Raw genomic sequence first — 21,653 nt, 5'->3', positions numbered from 1 at the left:
CTGCTACTTGGTAAACAAACTGGGTGTGACCCCATTCTAAGTTTCACCAAAACAGCCTAAGAAAGTTACCATTTTGAAAGCACAGAGAGCTCAATCTTAAAGGGTTGGATGGTTGGTAGTGGCCCAAAAGCCATGAGTGTGGGTGGCCTTACCCTTTACTCTGTCTGACCCTACTGCCTTTCTTCTTCCTCTGTCTAATCTTATTGTACCATTGTATATCAGTCTCTTCAAAGTACCTCTTTTTCGCTCCGTTTTGGCCCGTTATGTATTGCTGTCAGCCTCGCCGTTTTTAAAACGCGTCTGCTAGGGAGAAGTTTCTACACCCTTATAAGGAATGTTTCGTTCTCCTCTCCAACTGATGTAGGATCTCACAATCCACCTCCTTTGGGGGCCTAACGTCCTCACTGGCACACCGCCCGGTGTTTGGCTATGATACCATTTGTAACAGCCCAAAACCACTGCTAACAAATATTGTTTGCTTTGACTCGTTATGTATTGCTGTCAGTCTCATGATTCTTTAAACGCGTCTATTAGGGTGAGGTTTTCGTACCCTTATAAGGAATGTTTCATTCTTCTATCCAATCGACGTGGGATCTCACAATCCACTCCCTTTGGGAGCCCAACGTCCCTTGTGGCACACCGCCTAGTGTTTGATTTTGATATTGTTTGTAACAGCCCAAACCCACCGCTAGCAAATTTTATCTATTTTGACCCATTATGTACCGCCGTCAGTCTCACGGTTTTTTAAACGCATTTGCTAGGGAGAGGTTTCCACACTCTTATAAGAAATGTTTCATTCTCCTGTCCAACTGATGTGGGATCTCACAATCCACCCCCTTTGAGAGAGCCCAACGTTCTCACTGACACACAACCTAGTGTCTAGCTCTAATACAATTTGTAACATCCACGCCGCTAGTAGATATTATCCTCTTTGGCTCGTTATGCATCACTGTCAGCCTCACGATTCTTAAAACACGTCTACTAGGGAGAGGTTTCCACCTCTTTATGAGGAACGTTTTTTTACAAACTTTACGTTTCAAGAATATATACACTTTTACTTTTAAGTGTGGCTAGAACTGCAGTAAATAGCTCACCATATATTCATATGTAACTTCTGACTTTCATAAGCTGTCCAAAAAGCATAGCTGTAAAATGAATGCTGCTGTTATAACGTATGAGATATGTCATTTGCATGCACTCAGAAAATTGCTACCTTTTCAGCTTTACAATAATAATCATGAGACTTTGTCCAAATGAATAACCAAACATTCTCCCATATTTGTAACTCTACTAGCTTCTATATATATTATCACTCAACAGGTCAAAAGTTTAAATCTCCATCCCGACGCATTGAGTTCAACGAAGAAGTCAACATCTTCTCCACATATATGGTAGGATTGTACAACAACGCACACACTCGATCTAGATGAACACAAAATCAATGCTTTAAATTCATTTATATGATCCGCAACAGATTCACCTTCAGACATTTGTAGATTGAATAATCTTCACATCAAATATACGTTGTCTTCTTCTTGATGATGTTGAACGCCACGTTTCTGGACAGGATCAACTGGATCAACCCTAGCGCATGTTGATCCTTGAGTTTCCACTACTCCGTAGTCATAGTATCCAGCTTCCACTGTTCTGTGGTCATAGTATCCGACACACACTCGACCTAGAAACTGAAATCGGATCCATCAAATTTCTCAGTCCCATCTTTGAGTTTTTCATCTTCACAGATCTACATCTTCTAGAAAATGTATTCTCTTATTGTACATACTAAAGTTATCAATATAAATCTTTAGTCAATATTTCTCTTTACATTTTCTTTCTTGTTTTTTTGTGTTCATCTAAATCGAAAAGAGAGAGAGAGAGAGAAAGGTTTCATTGATAAACAACAATATCTTTTCTCACTCAGGTTGTTTTGTTCGTTTTTTTTTTTTTTTTGCTGTTAGTGGGTTTGTAACTGCACAAATCCACATCTAGTAGATATTATTCGCTTTGGCCCGTTACGTATTGCCGTCAATCTCACGGTTTTAAAACGCGTCTACTCGGGAGAGGTTTTTCCACCCTCGTTCCCTTATCTAGTCAATGTGGGATCTCACAATCTACCCCTCTTGAGGGCCCATCGTCCTCGTTGGCACAGCACCCAGTGTCTGACTCTAATACCATTTGTAATAGCTCAAACCCACCGTTAATAGATATTGTCCACTTTGACCCGTTATATATTGCTGTCAACCTCACAGTTCTAAAACGCATCTATTAGATAGAGGTTTTCACATCTTTATAAAAAATGTTTTGTTCACCTCTCTAACCAACATAGGGACTCAGGGTTTGTTTTCGGAATAATTCAATCCTACACCAATATGCTTCCTGATATGAAAACGATGGCATTATATGGAAAGGAATGAAAAGATAAAACATTCAAACGAGATTATCTTTTTCATGGCATGGAAGCCGCTAGCTGGGCCATATGGCCACACCAATGGCTATCCTGGCTCTCAACTGGCATTATTGGCACAAAACTAAATCATTTGTTGATTGAAAAAAGTATTAGACATTATTCATAAACCAGCAACCGACCCTATAGTTAAATGATTCTATCTCACATGCATCTACTTGTCAAGTCAATTTTATATACAGCTTAGGCCACTTCCTATAACAACACTTAAGCAATAATGCTTTGGTTTGAATATTGTACAACTTAAACAAATATTCATACCATTTAAATATTATCTGATGCAATAATGCTTTTGTGTCCTGCTCTTTCTTCAGGCAATTTGGTCAAGAACCAATTAAAAACTATCAGTTTTGCAGCTGATTTTAGATGTTGATCATATGGATCCTTGTTCATTCAATCAGGAAAGGGTTCAATTATTTCCATTCAATAATTTAGATTTAAAGATAGAAATTGATAATACATCATGGTGACCAAATAAGGCGGAGATTGAAACTTATAAGGGCGTGGAAACCTTTCCCTAGGAGACACATTTTAAAACCTTGGAGCTAATGACGATATGTAACGGGCCAAAGCAGATAATATCTGTTAGTGGTGGGCTTGGGTTGTTACAAATGGTATCAGAGTCAGACACTGAGCAATGTGAGCGAGGGTACGCATTCCTTATAGGGGTGAGGAAATTTCTCCCTAGCAGATGAATTTTAAAATCTTGAAGCTAACACAAAGCCAGACACTGGGTGGTGTGCTTGCGAATGCACGCATTCATTATAAGGGTGTGGAAACTTTTCCTTAGTAGATGTGTTTTAAAATTGAAGGAAAGTCCAGAAGAAAATGCCAAAAGAAGACAATATCCACTCACACAAAATAACTATAACTCCACGCTAATTAGTATATACTCATTCTCGTAAGCATGAACATGCATGTCCATATATGATCACAAACAGTGTTAAGGGTTGGTGCAAAAATGGAACAGAATCCCACTGTTCATATGCTGATTTAATGAATAATCAAAATCCACAGAGACAGCCATTACCTTTTGCTGATCCCTTCCCTAAGTTACTGGAAAATTTGCCACAAATAGATAAAGGGTTTTTCATTTTGAGCTGTCTTTGTGGAAACATAAAGACATCATTAATCAGTTGTTGAAATAATGTCTATGCAAGAAACACTGTCCAAATTATGAACATTGTTAGCTTTCTGTCGTCTTAGCTGTAGAATTCATATTCAAAAGTCAAAATAGAAGGCATTTGAATCCGTGCAACTTTGGAAATCAAGCATTCATTTTCATGCAGATCTCTGGTTTTTTTGACAGATAATGTTGGGCTGGCTCGAATTCAAAACTATAACTGTACAAGCTCACCGCTAGCAGATATTGTTTGGTTTGTTTCGTTACGTATCGCCGTCAGCTTCACGGTTTTAAAACGCGTCTACTAGAGAGAGGTTTCCACATCCTTATAAGGAATGCTTCGTTCCCGTCTCCAACCGAGGTGGGACCTAACAAAAACTTTAGCTGGAACGCGTCTGCTAGGGAGAGGTTTTGGTTCCCTTATAATGAATGCTTTGTTCACCTCTTCAACCGATGTGGGACCTAACAAAAACTTTAGCTGGAACACGTCTGCTAGGGGAAGGTTTCCACACCCTTATAAGGAATGTTTCGTTCCCCTCTCCAACCGATGTGGGACCTAACAAAAACTTTAGCTGGAACGCGTCTGCTAGGGAGAGGTTTCCATTCCCTTATAATGAATGTTTCGTTTCCCTTTCCAACCGATGTAGAACCTAACAAAAACTTTAGCTGGAACGCGTCTGCTAGTAGGAGGTTTGCACACTCTTATAAGGAATGCTTCGTTACCCTCTCCAACCGATGTGGGACCTAACAAAAACTTTAGCTGGAACGCGTGGGAGAGGTTTCCGTTCCCTTATAATGAATGCTTCGTTCCCCCTCTCCAACCAATGTAGGACCTAACAAAAACTTTAGCTGGAACACGTCTGCTAGGGGAAGGTTTCCTCACCCTTATAAGAAATGTTTTGTTCCCCTCTCCAACCGATGTAGGACCTAACAAAAATTTTAGCTAGAATGCGTCTGCTAGGGAGAGGTTTCCACACCCTTATAAGAAATGCTTCGTTCACCTCTTCAACCGATATAGGACCTAACAAAAACTATAGCTAGAACGCGTCTACTAGGGGGAGGTTTGCACACTCTTATAAGGAATGCTTCATTACCCTCTCCACCGATGTGGGACCTAACAAAAATTTTAGCTGGAATGTGTTTGCTAGGGAGAGGTTTCCACACCCCTATAAGAAATGCTTCGTTCACCTCTTCAACCGATGTGGGACCTAACAAAAACTTTAGTTGGAACGATTTTGTTAAGGAGAGGTTTCCACACCCTTATAAAGAATGCTTCATTCTCCTCTCCAACCGACGTGGGACCTAACAAAAACTTTAGCCAGAGCCGGGCTTCACTTGTTAAAGACCGCATGTGATTGTCAATATCAGTAGGAAAAGAGTTGAAAGATTCAAAATTTCAGGAGTCAACAATATGCAAAAGCCATATATGATAGAACACAACCAAAACTGTGTGGAAAGATCATTACCAGTTCTCAGAATCTGTAGAAATCTCTCCATCTTTGTTTTGGTGATGATAATGAAAGAAGGGGGTGTGCCCAATTACTCCACGAGCAATGGAACCCAACGAATCCATCCTTTTCCCAACAGTTACAAGACAGAAAGCACTTGATTTGGTTCAGCACTCCATGTATGTATGTACCTTTAAGTTTTGTCTGTGTTGCTACAAAAAGAAAAGCAAGTCAGCTTGGAAAATAACATACAGAGTACGAATCGGCCTCTGTGGTTAATCATTTGCAGTGAAGTGTCAAATCAGCAAATCTGGCACCCAAGTTATCACAATGACAGTAAATACCATTGGATAAATCAATGGCTGCTCGTTGAATGATCTTTCCCTTCTCTGGTTCAGATAAAAAGTGGGTGAAGAAAGCAAAGCAAGATAAGTAGAACATGGAGTGTAAAGCTAGCATCTTGTAACATAATCTTTTTCCCATTTATCCTGTCATTCTCTGCAACACTAATGGTTATATTGACGTTCCTTCAACAAGCCGTCTTAGCTCAGCTGGTAGAGCGCATGGCTTTTAACCATGTGGTCGTGGGTTTGATTCCCACAGATGGTGAATTTCTTACCATGAAGGTTTGTTCCTAACCTAGGACAACTTGATTCTATTGACATGCAGCATCCAAACCCTGTTGCTGGATCAACAGCTTAAACATTTTATACATGGAGAGAAGTATAAAGTCAGCTTTGTAATGTCATTACTTGAGATCGACTTTACAGATATTCATATGGTGTCAAGCCCTCATACACAGAGAGGGTACGAGGAGAGGAAAAAAACTTGATAGTAAATCAATCAAAGCCAACAGACCAGCCAATTGCACAACTCAACTGCCTACATTATCAAACGCATGCCAGAAGGGGCCTAAGCACAGCAATTAAACATGAGACAGCTCAACTCTAAACCTTTAATTGTCCAATTTGACTACCATGTTCTTACCAACCAGGTTTTACTAAACCAGTTTCTCATATAACGGTCCAAATATAACGGTCTAAGATCACCGCTAGCAGATATTATCCACTTTAGGCTTTTTCTTTCGAGCTTTCCCTTCACGGGAGAAATTTCTACACCCTTATAAATGCCCTTTTGGGCTTCTCTCAAGGTTTTTAAAGGTTTTTAAAAAGCGTTGGTAGGGACACGCTTCCACACCCTTTAAAAAGGGTTGGTAGGGAGAGGCTTCCACACCCTTATAAAGGATGTTTCGTTCTCCTCCCCAACCGATGTGGGATCTCACAATCCACCTCTCTTCGAGGCCCAACGTCCTTGCTGACACACCCCCTTTGAGGCTCAGCCTCCTCGTTGGCACATCGCCCAGCGTCTAGCTCTAACACTATTTGTAACAGCCAAAGCCCACTGCTAGTAGATATCGTTACGCTTCCCTTTTTGGGCTTCTCCTCAATATTTTTAAAACGCGTCTGCTAGAGAGAGGGTTCCACACTCTTATAAAGGAGGTTTTCGTTCTCCTCCCCAACCAATGTGGGATCTCACACCTTGCCTCTACCGATCATCACCTATGGCAAATACAAACAATCACGACCATCAACAGAAGAAATAAGATACTTATCTGCATAAAGTTTCCCTTACATTATCACCCAAAAGAATCTTCCAGTACCTAATAAGCTTTTCAGCAGCCTTCCAACCCATTTAAAAGTAACACAAATACCAAAGCTACTGCTGCCAATATCTTCACAAGTACTCCAACAATCTACAGTTCATAATTCAGATAATGAGTTCCTGCACTTACACTACAACGTAGAACATGGATGATATATACTGAGTAGAAAATCCAAGCAGATCGCAGAGACACATAGTATTCAATCAGTGACAAGAAAAATGTATGAGTCAGCATGCACAAAAACCCAAGTCCCGTAAGTGATAACTTAGTAGAATGCGACGAACAACACCTGTAATAAGACGAGTAGTATCAGTCGCTGAGCTAGGCAGATGCAGTGCTCGGATCCTCTCTTTCTACCTCCTAACAGCGGAGCCTCCATTCTGATCGAACTTATCCACACTCAAAACCTTTGCCCCATCAATCGCATCACCGTCGTTGTTCGCATATCCCTGGTCGGGTCTGTGAAGCTTTTGTTTATATCTGAGTGCCCTACGTCACTATCAACCGAGAGAAAGTAGGCTGTGATCCCAGGCATAAAATTGACAAAGGGCGACCTTCAAGTGGCACCCATCTGGTCACGTGAGGGCCAAGATTGATAAGTGTTATGATGCGATTGAAGAGGACAGTGCATCATTCAACACATTAAGAGTATGCAATGAAGCTAAGTTGAGGCATACGCAAAGTTCGAGAGAATGAGGCGACATTAGTGTTGAAAACAAGTTTAAAGAGGGTCGGGTAAGGTCTCGGGCCATGACCTCTGAAGTCGAAGTTTCAATATGAGTTTCGACATGCGGCTCTGGAATTAAGTCTATCTATATGAAAGATGAAAGGCTCAACAAATTTGGTGTCAATCAGATACCCGACAGACGCCAAAAAGGAAGGCAACTCGATAAAGATTGGAAATGACTCAAAATGTACTATAGGGGAGGCATGGTGTCAGCTCTACACCCCTTTGGGTCATATGACCTAAGCGAGCTACTATGTGGCACATGTGTATGTCACAATGAAGGCGAGCGTTCCTAGACGCTTCCTTTAAAATGAGTTTTCAAAGACAGCACTGGACGACACGGGTGTACCGATATTGCGCCCTAGCCTGTGTGCTGGAGGTTGGATAATGCACCTGCTATTTGTAACGGATGCCGTAAATAGTCTAGCATGGACACGGGAGAGTCCAATGCCTGATAAGAACCCAGATAGATGGATATTTGAGATGTCCCAATGAGATGATCGATACATGGATCAGTTTCCAATGGATGTGTCCGAGCAAGCCAAGACATGGGGATGACATCATGATGCATGGATAGTATTGTTGGGAACCGAGATGACAACGAGATGCGATGTTGGTGTGTAGCAGACGAACGAACATGCACACGCGACAACGTGTGTTGCCAAAGAAACGTAGAATCCACGCAAGTGACGTTTAGTTGGTGAGGACAAACCTTTTCAAAGGCCGGACAAAACCGTAAAAGCTAGACGAAAAATGAATATAGGACTTAATTACCCTTTAAAATTTGTGGCGAGTGTCAACGTCATGACATATTGTGAAATCGTGGCTCACTTCATGTTGTATCTCAGTGCGGTGATGAAGGACATGGATGGAGTTGGAGGATGGTCTTACAGCGCATTTCGATGCTTGATTTTGGACACCGATAATGCTCCTATTAATCTAGGGTTTGTGGTTCCGATTTTCAATTCCAATCCATGTCTTCCTTACCTACCATTGAATCGCCTGTTCAACCATTCGCTTCGACTTTTTCCAATTCTTCTGTTTATGTTTATTTGTTTGTTGCCGATATTCATCAATTGTTCTGATTTGCACATTCATTGTTGTAACATCACATTTGATTAAAGATATATCAGAACTGGCATCGAAATCGGAATGAAGTTTTGATTTCTAAACTTTTTTGCAGAGTGAAAAGAGGGAAACAAACGCGCATCAAGCACATTCAATTAGTAGAGGAACGAAAGCAAAAGAACTGTTCAATGGGATTTGAAGACCATCACGGCTATGGAAATCAGCAAGAGAGATGGTGAGAAGGAACAAGATGGAGTAGATGCGGATGAAGCTAAAACCGGTCGGATCCGACGGTGGGCTGCTTCTGGAGCTTGCGATTCCGCCGGAGAATACGTCGGTGTCAATTGCTGGGCCTGTGGCTGGCTGCTTTCTGGTGCCGGAGCTACTGCTACTGCTTTGGAAACTGCCCACACAAATTAAAGAACAATTGTAAGTACAAATGAACTTTCCAAGACGATTGTCAATGCCTTTTAACCATTGGGAGCGAGTATAAATTGGCTAATTTATTGGTAAGAACTTGTCCTTAATTTCTCGCTATGTCAATAGAATCCTCAAATATGGAATAAAGAAGTTGTGAGCTTCGAAGGTGTAGTTAAAAGAGATTAAAGTGTCAAACAAAGGGTGTACTTTATTCGAGGACTCTAGAGAAGGAGTCGAGCCTCGATTAAGGGGAGGCTATTCGAGGGCTCCATAGGTCTCCGGGAAGGCTCTATAATGTACTTTGTTCGATGAGATAATATCATACTATTGTGGAGGTCTGTAATTTCTAACCCGGTTTATATTGAATAGATGTGAATTTGCTCATTCTTAATGTTGATTCCTAATGTTATGACAAGATTAGATAATCATGCACAAGGAGGTTACCTTGTGGGCTTAGAGGAGAAGCAGCTGCAGTAGGAGATGGTGCAGCTGGTCCAAGTGAGATAGGTCCTGTCGATTACAGAAGAATTAAATTTTCAACCCTCTCTTACTCTGAGTTTTCATTGATCTAGTGATGCACAAGAAATTTGATGAGAACTAGAGAAGATTAATCATACCTGGTGATGGCAGGGGAGAACCTGAAGCTGCAAGATATGATCAATACCAACGTTAAAACTCATAAAATCTAAGAAATTGTTAACCGTCCAAGTCCATCGTTAGCAGATACTGTCCTCTTTAGACTTTTCCTTGCTCAAAGTTTTTAAACGCGTATGTTAGGGAGAGGTTTCCACACCCTTGTAAAGAATGCTTTACTCTCCTCCCCAACCAATTTAAGATCTCACAATCCACCCCCTTCGGGTCCTAACGTCCTCACTGGCACATCGCCCTATGTTTGGCTATGATATCATTTGTAACATCCCAAGCCCACCGCTAGTAAATATTGTCCTCTTTGGATTTTCCCTTTCGGGATTCCTAAGAGACGTTTGTTAGGTTTCTACACCCTTATAAGAAATGTTTCGTTCTCCTCCCCAACCGATGTGGGATCTCACAATCCACCCCTTGTTGACACACCGCTTCGTTCGAGGCTTGGCCTCCTCGTTAATACATCGCCCAGTGTTTGACTCTGATACCATTTGCAACAGCCCGAAAGGGAAAGTCCAAAAAGAACTACATTTGCTAGCGGTGAAATTGGGCTATAGACCATTTGGCAAGACTTTTCCGACGCTTAAGAATACTTTTCTTTTTTTTTGCACTTAAAACACTTAAAAATCATTGAAAATGGTGTGATGAGTTGTTACCTTTGCATTGTGCAGGCAAGTTGGTAATGTTACAAGAACTTGGAAGAACGAGCGCAAGGGCCGCATTGATGGGCAGTGGAACAGGCACATTAGCAGTAAGTAAAAGGCAGACACAGTCCATGCTTATCCCCGACAGCGAACTCAGTGTGGTGCAGCAACTTTCCTTTTGTGAAGAACCATTGCTGCTACTTCCAGTGATGACATTGAAACATGGCGTGAAATTGTTGATCATTGAGGCCGTGCAAGGCGAACGAATCTGCCCTTCAACTGAACAACTCCTTAAGATAGTTGCTGCAACTGAGATGAACGCTAAGGCCTTCAAAATCGCCATTGAAATGAACAGAGAAGTTCAAGAGAATTTGCAGTCCTGCCATCTTCCAATGGGAGGTTTGTCGTAGTTTATGTAAGTTTGGGGAATTTGAAGGGTCAGTCTGGTAGATTTGAATCTTGGGTTTTGGGGTTCAACCAACTTCAATGAACCAAGTTATACTTCACCATTGTAAGGTCAATAGTTTGGAGCTTCCATTGGGTGGAGTTTGGCATGTTGGTTGCACCAATAAAGCCTTTGTACATAAATGAATTTTTGGGGAGCTCGAGTTTCAATCATGACTAACCTTTTAGAGAACTCAAGTTCGGTATACTTTTTCGTTCATCTTTGTAGCTTCATCGACCTTTAGGCAATGTGTTTTTCTCGTTCACTGAACGTGACTGATGTGGAACTAAGCTTCATTCAGTCATACACGCCTCTGTATGTATATTTTATTTCAATTGAAACTCTAGGCGATTTGCTTCTACTCTTGGTCTAAGTCTTTAAGGCTCAACCTTACCTCTCCTCTAAGTCAAAACCCTTCAAATGGAACGTCACTTCTTGTTTCATCATCTAGGTCAAAGCTTACACGCTTTAATATCGATTTGAAACTTAAACAGGAAGTGTTAGGATCCTAATTGGATCAAAACGGTTTTAAAACGTTCAACTGGAGCTTATTAGGTGATTTCAATGTTTATGCATAATAATGTTTGCCATAGCGTAACAGTTAAATATCATGCTTATCAAAAAACTCTTAAATATCACGCTTATCAAAAAACTCCCGAATCTCACTAATGCGTCATGATGTCACCTTAAACCTTAGAATGTCATTGGTCTTTACTGCTCGCTGGAACACATTCATCGAAAATTGACCCATAAGTCTTTATATTTAGGACCTTTCGAGCATCCATCCATTCAAGTGCTATTGAGATATGAACCCTCGAATGTTCATGTCAAGTTATTTTTTAATGTCATGCCAAAGTCTGGTCTTATATTTCAACCTCCAATTAAAGGGATACAGAGTATTGTTGTCACACCCGTGCCACTCAACACTGTCCTTAAAAGCCATTCTCAAAGAAAAACGCCAAGACGCTCTTCTTACAATTCTCGCTTAGGCCTTGAAGCCCCGAAATGGTAAAAGACTAACACCATCCCTCCCTTATGACTCATTTTAATATATTTTTTTTATCTAGCATATGTGCATATCTAAAGTGACAAGGAGTCATAAGCCAACGTAGAGCGTCCCACTAATTGCAAATTATTTGCTCTAAATTTAAAGCACAATATTTAAATCCTTAAGGCTTAAACAAAGGCTTTCACAACAACAGGCCAAACAACGAATCATTGAAAGCACGTGGTGGAAAAGTGTTAGCTAAATGATATACATTTGTCACTTTTATAGCGAGCGATGTTAAAATTTAATTAACATGACCTTTCTTTTCCATTTATAAATTTTTTCTCGGGCCACTTTTTTGACATGACTTACTAAACAAAATCTTCACCGTCATGACTTAAACACAATATCAAAACTTGTATGAGCCTCTTGTTTCATAAAAGTTGCACTTTTATGTACGGTAAAATAATCATTACATGCAAATTGATCATCACGAGATATTCACAGTTATAATTTCGTCAAAAGTCTATTCTACCCCTATATAAGTTCTGTCAAAAGTCTATTTTACCCTTGTGTAAGTTAGGAGACGGGTTTGGTTCAAAAGTCTATTTTACCCCTAAGTAAGTTAGGAGACGGGTTTGGTGAAATGTCTGTTTTACCCCTAGAGGGGAGAGGAGGTTTGGTGCATAGTTTGTGTAATAGAAGAAATGAAAGGGGAAGGAATTAGGGAATATCCGAATTCCCCCAAGCGTCCATTCTGTTTAGGGTAACGTAAGTTGAATGTACTTGAAAATTCCAAAAGCTGTATTCCATTTTTTGTTCAATCTCCAAACGCTTGGCAGAAGTTGGAACATTGCCTTCAAGAACACACACAACCTGCATAAGCTTCCTTCTTCTTCTTCTTATTCTTCTTCTTTCGATTGTGTCTGACTCGGTTCAATCTCCAACCCCGTTCAAGTCATCCCTCTCGGACTGTCGGGGCCTTAAATCTTGATTGCAGCAATCCAACGCTACCCTTTTTCTGTCCTCCGTATCTGCAATCTGAGCAACACACCGCTAATTTCTTCTTCTTTCGCGGCTTTCTTTCTCCCAGGTATAACTACTACTTCTTTTCATCTTCTTCTACAATGCTGCCTCAATACAATTTACACCCATTTTACAATTTCTCCTTATTGTTCATCAATTCTTGAATTTTCTTTTTGAATCGGCACGCTCTTCCGGTTGAATTCGAGGCTGGTTTGACTTCGAATGCAAATTTCTGATGTATTTTATTCGTTTCTTTCCCCCCGAGTTTGCGGGCGTTTGAGTAAATGGCACGATTATGAGTTCATTCGAGTTTGCATCCTTTTTTCCCCTCCGTAATTTTTAGGTTTTGCTATAATTTGTGATTGTCTTGGGATTCGATGTTGGGTTTAAATTGATTTGCGTACCTTAGGTTTGTTGGCTAGAATTTCCTCGATATTTGAGTCTGAGAAGTTCAATTCATGCGGATATATAGCCTGGAAGTTTGAAGCCAGTTTAGGTGCAGGGGCTCGGGATCATGCACAAACAGATGGACTTGTTACCGCATTATCAATTCTGTTTCTTCTTTTTGAGTCTTGATCTTAGTTTGAGTGGGAAAAATTTGATCAGAATTCTGCTGCCTTGAGTGCCATGAGTACCTCCTGCTATTCCGATTATCAGTTCATATTTGGCAAATTCAAGCGTTAGTCTTTAGTCTATATTCAAGACTAAGTCTAGAATGATATCAATCAAATAAAGAAACGGGGCGGGGCGTAGGATGAGATATTATGTAACAACCCAAACCCACCGTTAATCGATATTGTCCTGTGTTTTCCCTTTCAGGCTTCTCCTAAAGATTTTTAAAATGCGTTTGCTACGGAGAGGTTTCCACATTCTTATAAAGAATGTTTTGTTCCCCTCTCCAACCGATGTGGGATCTTACAATCCACTCCCCTTTGAAGCCTATCGTCCTTGCTAGCACACCGCTTGGTGTCGATGCCCCTTTGGGGTTCAACCTCTTCGCTAGCACATCGCCCGATATCTGGCTCTGATATCATTTGTAACAGTCTAAACTCACTACTAGCAGATATTGTCCTCTTTGGGTTTTCCCTTTTAGGCTTCCCCTCAAGGTTTTTAAAACGCCTCTACTAGAAAGAGGTTTTCACATCCTTATAAAGAATGTTTTGTTCCCCTTTCCAACCGATGTAGGATCTCACATATTAGATAGTTAATTTTTATATGGTCAAGTTATTAATTTTAGTTAAGTTGGGATGGATTCCCTAGTTGTTCTTGGCCATTGGAATGATTTATATAGATTTTCTGCATCAAAAACTGTTTAGAAGCTACATTGAAATGTAAGGGTTAAAAAATGAATCACTTTTATAGTTGTTTATCATTTTTCCCACCGTTGCGAACATTTATCGTTTATCTTAATTTGATACCTTTTTCTTTGTTCAATTTGGTCTTGCATATATTCATGTCTTCCCTATCCAGGAAAACAAATTGTTTCTTTTACTATCTAAATTCTGATATTATTGATTTAAGTAATGGTCGTTCAGACATTGTCTTTGGACTTTGTAGCTTAAGCTCATGGACAAGTTCCCCACATTGATTCGAGAGATGAACGAGTGCCAGCAAGAATGCTGAGCTCCGAAAGAGGTGGATTGTGAGATCCCACTTTGGCAGGAGAGGGGAATGGAGTATTCTTTATAAGGGTGTGAAAACTTTTCCCAAGTAGACACATTTTAAAAACCTTGAGGGGAAACCCGAAAGTGAAAGTCCAAAGAGGATAACATCCGCTAGCGGTGGGCTTGGACTGTTCCAACTTGGGTACTAGAAACTAGAAACATCATGCCATGCATTTACATGGGAACCCCCATGTATGGAGTGATAAGTTTAGCTCATGTTTGTCATGTTCAAAACCACTCCCAAACATGTATTTAATCATCAAAATTTGATTTTGATGGTATAAAATATTACCCCATTTTTATTGAGAATGAGATTACTCTTTTCTGATCACCGGCCATTTATTGGTTAATTTCACAATAGTGTTAGTCAGAAATTTGAATATTGATTATATTAATAGCATTATATCCACTTTCTTTTTTTCATATGCTTGTCATTCAAGCAGTTTTTCCTTTTTCTAGATGGTTAAGACCTTCTATACTTTGGAATCTATTTCGAACTCTTATAACGACCTCATTCATAGACATCACATGGTAAGCGTACATCCATCACCGTGTCGTGTCATGAGTGTCTGTTTATAGGTTAAAAGTTCAATTATCAGTTTCATAAGATTTTCCGATCATCAGGAAGGATGGAGACTCTTCTCTAATCAGTTACATGAATTCATGCTATAAGAAGCAGTAATTTTCTCCTAGACCATGTGACTGGTTGGTTTTGTTTGGTTCTTCTGTATGTTACCATATTGTCAGTGTATGCTAAAAGATGCTTTCTTTTCATCTTCTAAATTGTTACCTAATGTTGGCATCACAGATTACTTGCTTCCTGAATAAGAAACAACCTGTGGTGTGTAGTCATCAGAAACGAATGAAAAGTGATTATTATGTCTGAATTGATTGACGGTCTCCCAGACGCTGTCGCCCTTAGGTGCCTCGCTCGTGTTCCCTTCCACCTCTATCCAAAGTTGGAGCTTGTTTCTAAATCCTGGCTAGCTGCCATTCGTAGTTCTGAACTTTTTAGAGTTCGACAGGAGATCGGATCATCAGAAGATCTATTATGCGTATGCGCATTTGAACCCGAGAATCTATGGCAGCTTTATGACCCCCTCAGAGACCTTTGGATAACAATTCCTGTACTTCCATCGAGAATTAGGCATCTTGCACACTTTGGTGCCGTCTCCACTGCTGGAAAGTTGTTTGTGCTCGGCGGTGGCAGTGATGACGTTGATCCGTTGACTGGTGATCAAGATAGGAACTTTGCAACCAATGAGGTATGGTCATATGATCCTATAATACATCGGTGGTTTCAACGTGCATCGATGCTTGTACCACGTGCCATGTTTGCGTGCTGTGTCTTGGGTGGAAGGATTGTCGTTGCGGGTGGTTTTACTAGCTGCAGAAAATCGATTTCTCAGGCAGAAATGTATGATCCTGATAGAGATGTATGGATTCCACTGCCTGATCTACACCATACTCACAATTCTGCTTGCACAGGGGTAGTGATTGGAGGGAAGTTGCACGTTTTGCACAAGGGGTTATCAACGGTGCAAATTTTAGACGATGTGCAGCTTGAATGGAGAGTTGAAGACTATGGTTGGCTCCAAGGTCCAATGGCTGTTGTCCAGGGTTCACTTTATGTCATGAGCCATGGACATATTTTCAAGCACGATGGAGAAGTGAGGAAGGTTGTTATTTCAGCATCCGAGTTTCGGCAACGAATTGGGTTTGCGATGATTGGTTTGAGAGATGAAATTTACGTGATCGGAGGGGATATCGGTCCCGACCGTTTGAATTGGGACATCAAACCAACGTCGGACGTCGACATATTGACAACAGGAGGCGAGAGGCCAACATGGCGACATGCAGCTTCGATGACGAAATGCTGTGGAGCGATTCGGGGATGTGCTCGGTTGAGAATTTAGGACTTCATTCCTTATTGTGTTTCTTCTACCTTGTCATTGAATTGTGTTGGGTCTGTCAGAATCAAATCCCTCCTACTGCCTTTTCTTTCTTTCTTTTTTTGTAATCTCTGGTCTTTGATGTTAGTTTGGATATCATTGGAATGGTTCCATGAATATTAAGAATTAGTGTGACGATGGAGGGTCAAATTTTCACTTCTAAATACTTGAATGAAGAAGAATGATTTGTTAACACTCATATTTTTTTGATCGTGTATAAATACTTGCAATTTGAGATAGTTATTCTAAGCTAATGTGAGATCTCATATCGGTTGGGTGGAGAACGAAACACCCTTTGTTTGCAAGGGTGTGGAAACCTCTCCCTCGTTTTAAAAATCCCTAGTGGAAGCCCAAAATGGAAAATTCAAAGAGGATAATATCAATTAATGGTGGGTTTGTGCCGTTACAAATGGTATTAGAGCCAGACACCGGGCTATATGCCAGTGAAGAGGCTGTTCCCCAAAGGGGGTGGATTTGGTGGAAGTCGTTCCCCAAAGGAGGTGGATTTGGTGGGGGTCCCATATCGATTGGAGAAAGGAATGAGTGTTCGTTGGGCCCTGAAGAGAGGTGAATTGTGAGATCTCACATCGGTTGGGGAGGAGAGTGAAGGCTGTTCCCCAAAGGGGATTTGGCGGGGTTTCCACATCGATCGAAGAGAGGAACACAGCGAAGACGCTGGCCTCTGAAGAAGGGTGAATTGTAAGATCTACGTGTCGGTTGGGAAGGAGAACAAAAAACCCTTTATAAGAGTATGGAAACCTCTCCCTAGCCCGAAAAAGATAATATCTGCTAGCGATCTACGTGTCGGTTGGGAAAGAGAACAAAAAACCCTTTATAAGAGTATGGAAACCTCTCCCTAGCCCGAAAAAGACAATATCTGCTAGCGGTGGGCTTCGGCTGTTACAACTAAACAGATTCCAAAACTCAAACCGCCCCTAAAGTTGAGGTCGGTGACGTTACGAAGAAGCGTGCAGTATTCAGCTGTTCAGAATTTGAGGAGGAGCTGACCATAACAAAATACCAAAAGAAGAAGAAAAAACAAAAGTAATAATTAGAGAAAGCAGGGAATCCACGCCTGCCCATCTTGGAAGATCACAAGTTACATGCTTACCCTGTAGAAAACGACTTTGATTTTTTTACGTTTTCTGCGCGGCTTCTACCTACTTCCCATTTAAACTATGATTATATTAATTAGAAGTAATCAAACAATGACGTGATTTGGATAACTTTTTTTAATCACAAATCAATTTTTAATCTACAAAACACATTAGATAATGCTTACAAAAGACTTGGCATGAATTCAAATGGTTGTTTAGAAAGCTTGCACAAACACAAACTATTCATACATAATAAAGTAGCCAACAAACTACAATAACAATAACATTACAGTATTGCTTCACTTTCTGGAAATGCCAATCAACATAGGCCATTCAAAACAGAAAGAAGGCAATTACTATCCGAACTGATATGCAAAGGAAACAAAACAAAAGGCTCCAACGATCCACAGTAGGACTCTCAAAGTGTACAGCTTTCAATACAAGGATAAACACAAACACAAACTGGACCCAGGCTCTTCTAAGACGAAAACCTCTCGTGATCAACCACGTCCACAACAAACCAACCATGCCACTGAAACCATCACCTGAACTGCTCACCCTTAGGTTTCTGGTACATGAAAATAAGGAAAATGAACAATGGAACAAATATGTGTCGAAACAGAGCAAGATGACGGTAAAAGAGGCTTACCGCATATACCGCTCCGTGTGATCAATGATCTCCTGGAAGGACAACGACGAACCTTGCAAGAACCAGTTTCATACTACGTAGATGACAAAACAAAGCGGCACTGGACACAGGAAAGTGCTACACAGTAATTCCAAAGAAGCAAACTAGAAAGTCATACTATCACTATCCTATTCCCACCTTTTCTTTCAAAAAACTGAAAAGGCAGTAGAGAAGGAATATCTCCTTCATAATGCACAGGAAAAGAAGCGAGGGGCTATAAGATTTAGATGGGGTATGAGGAAAACGAAGGGAGTGAGAGGCTATAAGATGTAGATGAGGTATGAGAAAACGAAAAGGATCAAGGATATTAAGAAAAGGAGAGATTTAACTGTCGAGTAACCATTTCATCAGGGTTAAAGAACCTAACTAATAAGTCATCAAACTATCTATGTAAGAAGGATAGCAGCTAGAACACAGGATACGCGGGGAATGGATGGAAAGAATGAAACAGAAACCTACTGAACTTAAACAAGCATTAGTTTGGGTTCCTAAAGTATGATACAAATTACGCGACAACCTAAACTCTAGAATAGAATAGAGGCTAAGAATCTGGTCAGGGCATGATAGCCAGAACAGAGATAATAGCCAGCAGATCCATGATTACTAGAAATGTTCATATGAAACTCGATAGATAAAAGCCAGCAGATTCATGCAGTGCAGAATGAAGGTTTCATTCACTGCAACACTAAAGTTCACAAACAACCTATTTCTGCCTTCCCAGTATCTTGATTTAATCTGTGTTGCTATCACACCCTATCTTGTCTTCGTCCGCTAAGACCAAATTGAGTTGTGCATCTAAGCACATACTAGGGTGCAACATCTGAAAATTAATTGAAAGTGTCAGAGCCTGTAGCTGCGATCGAAGGATATACGCCAGCACTGAAAACGAAGGATACTTGTGACTGTCCTCACTAACCAATTTATTCATTCTATATACATACTGAAACTACCTGGCTTACAAAGTAAGCCTCTTTACAGGAGCTTGATGCTCCCTGGAGTTCATTCATTGTCGACATCTAGATTAAGAATGCGACGTAGTGTCTTAGTCGCAGAGTCAGCACTATGAAAGATAAACCTGGAGGAAGACTCAAGCTCCCGAGTTGGGGATGGTGGTGCAGACTTGGCAGATGGACGATGCATTTCAAATTCAGGTGCAGAGCGAGGCAACTCCAGTGACTTGGTTCTCTTAGCAACTGAAAATTTGGGAATGGGTAATGAACTTGGTGGCGGTGAATTTGAGTAAGTGGGTCCAGCCCAAAGCTCAGAGAATGAGAAATTTCGGTCATAAAACTCTTCATGCAAAGCACTGTTCTTGTTTGAAAATTTGGCAGTGATGGGAATTGGAGCACTTTTCACACTAGCAAGTTGTTTGCCATTTCCGGCGTTGGAACTTAAACAAGTTGGGGGTGTCTTGGGGGAAGAAGGGTAGACATGTTTAGTTCCAGAGATACAAGCCTTCAAGGGAGTTGGGAGTATACCAGCTCCCGACTGGAAACTCCTACAGTTCATCCCTCTGAAGTCCCGGGAAGGGGGTGATTCAAATCGAGCTGGTCCATGCGGCTCGATCCGACCATAATATTGGTTCCTATGCTGCTCAACAACAATCACTGCTTCCATAGCTAAATAACTTTTAAGTCAAAGTATGTATCCAGTTATAAGTTACGACACAATTTCAGTTTCTCCCAGTAGATCCAACTTCTACAACTCAACACAACGCTGATAACTATACTAAAAGTCACAACCTTTGAGACAACCCTAGTTTATCTCTTCCACGCCAGATCCAAATCGTACCAGAGATGACTCGATCTGCGTATCTGAAAAACAAAAAGATAAACGAGATGATTTATCCTTATCTAACCAGATCTACAAATAAAAGCTAACTAATCGTAGGGAAAAACTTATTCAATCGCAACCAAACAAAAATCAAAATAAAATAGCATAAAGAAAGTAAAAGATCCAGAACCGGCCAAGGTCGAGCAAAAAAGAAACAACACTGTATAGTTAAGCATCAATTCCTTCAAACATTTGTAGAAGAGAGTGAGAGAATAACGCACCGAAATTATGTATGAAGTTCTTCAGTGGGGTGAAGATCTATAGAACAAAATGATGAACCGTAAAGAAGATTTAGACTGAAATTCTCCGTCAACGAGCAGTAGAGGCACTAATTTCTTTTCCAAATTTTTTGTATATTTTCTTTCCTGTTTTTGAAGATTTTCTTCAGTTTGGATTAGAGCGCTGCCATGGAGATTGAGCCCCGAGCGAGGGTTTGAACCAGAATCGACGGATCTGAAATGGTTCCAGAGTTGCATTTAAATATCTGCTCAAGCATCGCCCTCGCGTGCTCTCCCTCGTGCCTTCCACATTTAGCTCTATATTTCATTATAATTACGAAACTGCCATCATTGATTTATAATAAAATCTTGTAGTTCATTCCCCCTGTCTCTCCCGCGATTTTAGTAAATTTTATATACAAATAATAATAATAAATTAAAATTACAATTACAATTTTAGCCCTAAAGCTTAGTTAACTCGTTTATATTCCTAATTTTTTTAAATCTTTTTGTTAATTATTAATGGAAATTAATGTGATAACTACAATTTTTTTAATTATTAAACTTAATTTTTTTTTCTTTCATTCAGAGATCAATGACGACTAGATTTTTTTCTCCTCCCTTCTTCTCGGCTTTCAAAAGAAATAAAATTAATAATTAGGAAATTATAATAATGTAGGAATATTAAAAGGGTGTAATTATGGGGATTTGCATGCACGTTGTAATATTTGTAGTGTTATTTATTGAAATGGGAGAAAATAAAAAATAATGGAGAAAATTGATGATTGTGGTGGTGGGCTCCAGAGCAGCAAGGCCCATTTCTGGTGGGAAAATGATGTAAATGGGCCCAGATAGATATGGAGGTTGGTTGGAATCTAGTGTCCTTCGGCGCACCAGCAAAGCATATGCTGTTTTTGACTGACACGTCCCCCCCAATCAACACCTTACATAATTATGGAAATTAATCTGATAAAAATTTGGCGTCGCCCGGATTCGAACCGGAGACCTTCAGTGTGTTAGACTGACGTGATAACCAACTACACCACGACACCATTTTGTGACGAAAAGCAATGCGTTACTTACTGGAAATCTAAAATTAAAATATATATAATTTAAAAGTGGCATCGCCCGGGTTCGAACCGGAGACCTTCAGTGTGTTAGACTGACGTGATAACCAACTACACCACGACACCATGTTGTGACGAAAAGCAATGCGTTATTTACTAGAAATCTAAAATTAAAATATATATAATTTAAAAGTGGCGTCGCCCGGATTCGAACCGGAGACCTTCAGTGTGTTAGACTGACGTGATAACCAACTACACCACGACACCATGTTGTGACGAAAAGCAATGCGTTATTTACTGGAAATCTAAAATTAAAATATATATAATTTCAAAAGTGGCGTCGCCCGGGTTCGAACCGGAGACCTTCAGTGTGTTAGACTGACGTGATAACCAACTACACCACGACACCATGTTGTGACGAAAAGCAATGCGTTATTTACTGGAAATCTAAAATTAAAATATATATAATTTAAAAG

General features: G+C 40.3%; 2 protein-coding genes, 3 long non-coding RNA genes and 5 other non-coding genes across 11 annotated transcripts; 4 read left to right on the top strand and 6 right to left on the bottom strand.

The window, feature by feature from the left end:
* Positions 1-763: 763 nt before the first annotated feature.
* On the top strand, positions 764-6,446 carry LOC111464028. The gene is made up of 3 exons (XR_002713976.1): positions 764-897; positions 1,321-1,327; positions 6,427-6,446. It is a non-coding gene; the product is annotated as an uncharacterized LOC111464028 (long non-coding RNA).
* Positions 5,572-5,644, top strand: TRNAK-UUU. Its single transcript has one exon. It is a non-coding gene; the product is annotated as a tRNA-Lys (tRNA).
* A 1,798-nt stretch (positions 6,447-8,244) lies between the features above and the next one.
* Positions 8,245-10,362, top strand: LOC111463794. 2 transcript variants are annotated; one of them, XR_002713912.1, is made up of 4 exons: positions 8,245-8,369; positions 8,609-8,922; positions 9,335-9,420; positions 10,227-10,362. It is a non-coding gene; the product is annotated as an uncharacterized LOC111463794 (long non-coding RNA). The 2 variants fall into 2 exon arrangements; XR_002713913.1 differs by having other exon boundaries at positions 9,330-9,420.
* On the bottom strand, positions 8,530-10,589 carry LOC111463793 (non-specific lipid transfer protein GPI-anchored 2-like). The gene is made up of 4 exons (XM_023107699.1): positions 10,212-10,589; positions 9,531-9,557; positions 9,358-9,423; positions 8,530-8,896 (listed from the first exon to the last, which is right to left on the bottom strand). Exons 1-4 carry the CDS (start codon positions 10,540-10,542, stop codon positions 8,679-8,681), a joined length of 642 nt encoding a protein of 213 aa, XP_022963467.1. The 5' UTR covers positions 10,543-10,589; the 3' UTR covers positions 8,530-8,678.
* Positions 10,590-12,360: 1,771 nt separating this feature from the next.
* On the top strand, positions 12,361-16,467 carry LOC111464058 (F-box/kelch-repeat protein SKIP30). Its single transcript, XM_023108114.1, has 2 exons — positions 12,361-12,725; positions 15,131-16,467. The coding sequence occupies exon 2, from the start codon at positions 15,201-15,203 to the stop codon at positions 16,236-16,238; it is 1,038 nt and encodes a 345-aa protein (XP_022963882.1). The 5' UTR covers positions 12,361-12,725; positions 15,131-15,200; the 3' UTR covers positions 16,239-16,467.
* A 1,118-nt stretch (positions 16,468-17,585) lies between these two features.
* On the bottom strand, positions 17,586-20,362 carry LOC111463931. Its single transcript, XR_002713959.1, has 3 exons — positions 20,114-20,362; positions 18,021-19,873; positions 17,586-17,939 (listed from the first exon to the last, which is right to left on the bottom strand). It is a non-coding gene; the product is annotated as an uncharacterized LOC111463931 (long non-coding RNA).
* A 726-nt stretch (positions 20,363-21,088) lies between these two features.
* Positions 21,089-21,162, bottom strand: TRNAV-AAC. The gene has a single exon. It is a non-coding gene; the product is annotated as a tRNA-Val (tRNA).
* Positions 21,163-21,229: 67 nt separating this feature from the next.
* TRNAV-AAC lies at positions 21,230-21,303 on the bottom strand. Its single transcript has one exon. It is a non-coding gene; the product is annotated as a tRNA-Val (tRNA).
* Positions 21,304-21,370: 67 nt separating this feature from the next.
* Positions 21,371-21,444, bottom strand: TRNAV-AAC. The gene has a single exon. It is a non-coding gene; the product is annotated as a tRNA-Val (tRNA).
* Positions 21,445-21,512: 68 nt separating this feature from the next.
* TRNAV-AAC lies at positions 21,513-21,586 on the bottom strand. The gene has a single exon. It is a non-coding gene; the product is annotated as a tRNA-Val (tRNA).
* Positions 21,587-21,653: the final 67 nt, after the last annotated feature.

This window comes from Cucurbita moschata, unplaced genomic scaffold (assembly GCF_002738365.1).
Source record: "Cucurbita moschata cultivar Rifu unplaced genomic scaffold, Cmos_1.0 Cmo_Scf00029, whole genome shotgun sequence".
In the NCBI taxonomy this organism is placed as follows: Eukaryota; Viridiplantae; Streptophyta; class Magnoliopsida; order Cucurbitales; family Cucurbitaceae; genus Cucurbita; species Cucurbita moschata.
Note: the sequence above shows the minus strand (reverse complement) of the source record. Positions and strands in the feature narration are given on the sequence as shown.

What these genes read in the sequence shown, in the direction of transcription:
- LOC111463793 (XM_023107699.1), bottom strand. Translation starts at nt 10,542, where the DNA reads ATGGCGATTTTGAAGGCCTTAGCGTTCATCTCAGTTGCAGCAACTATC. An exon ending in CTTGCCTGCACAATGCAAAG is followed by an intron (nt 9,558 to 10,211) that starts GTAACAACTCAT and finishes CATATCTTGCAG; the next exon opens with CTTCAGGTTCTCCCCTGCCA. An exon ending in TTCTCCCCTGCCATCACCAG is followed by an intron (nt 9,424 to 9,530) that starts GTATGATTAATC and finishes TGTAATCGACAG; the next exon opens with GACCTATCTCACTTGGACCA.
- LOC111464058 (XM_023108114.1), top strand. Translation starts at nt 15,201, where the DNA reads ATGTCTGAATTGATTGACGGTCTCCCAGACGCTGTCGCCCTTAGGTGC.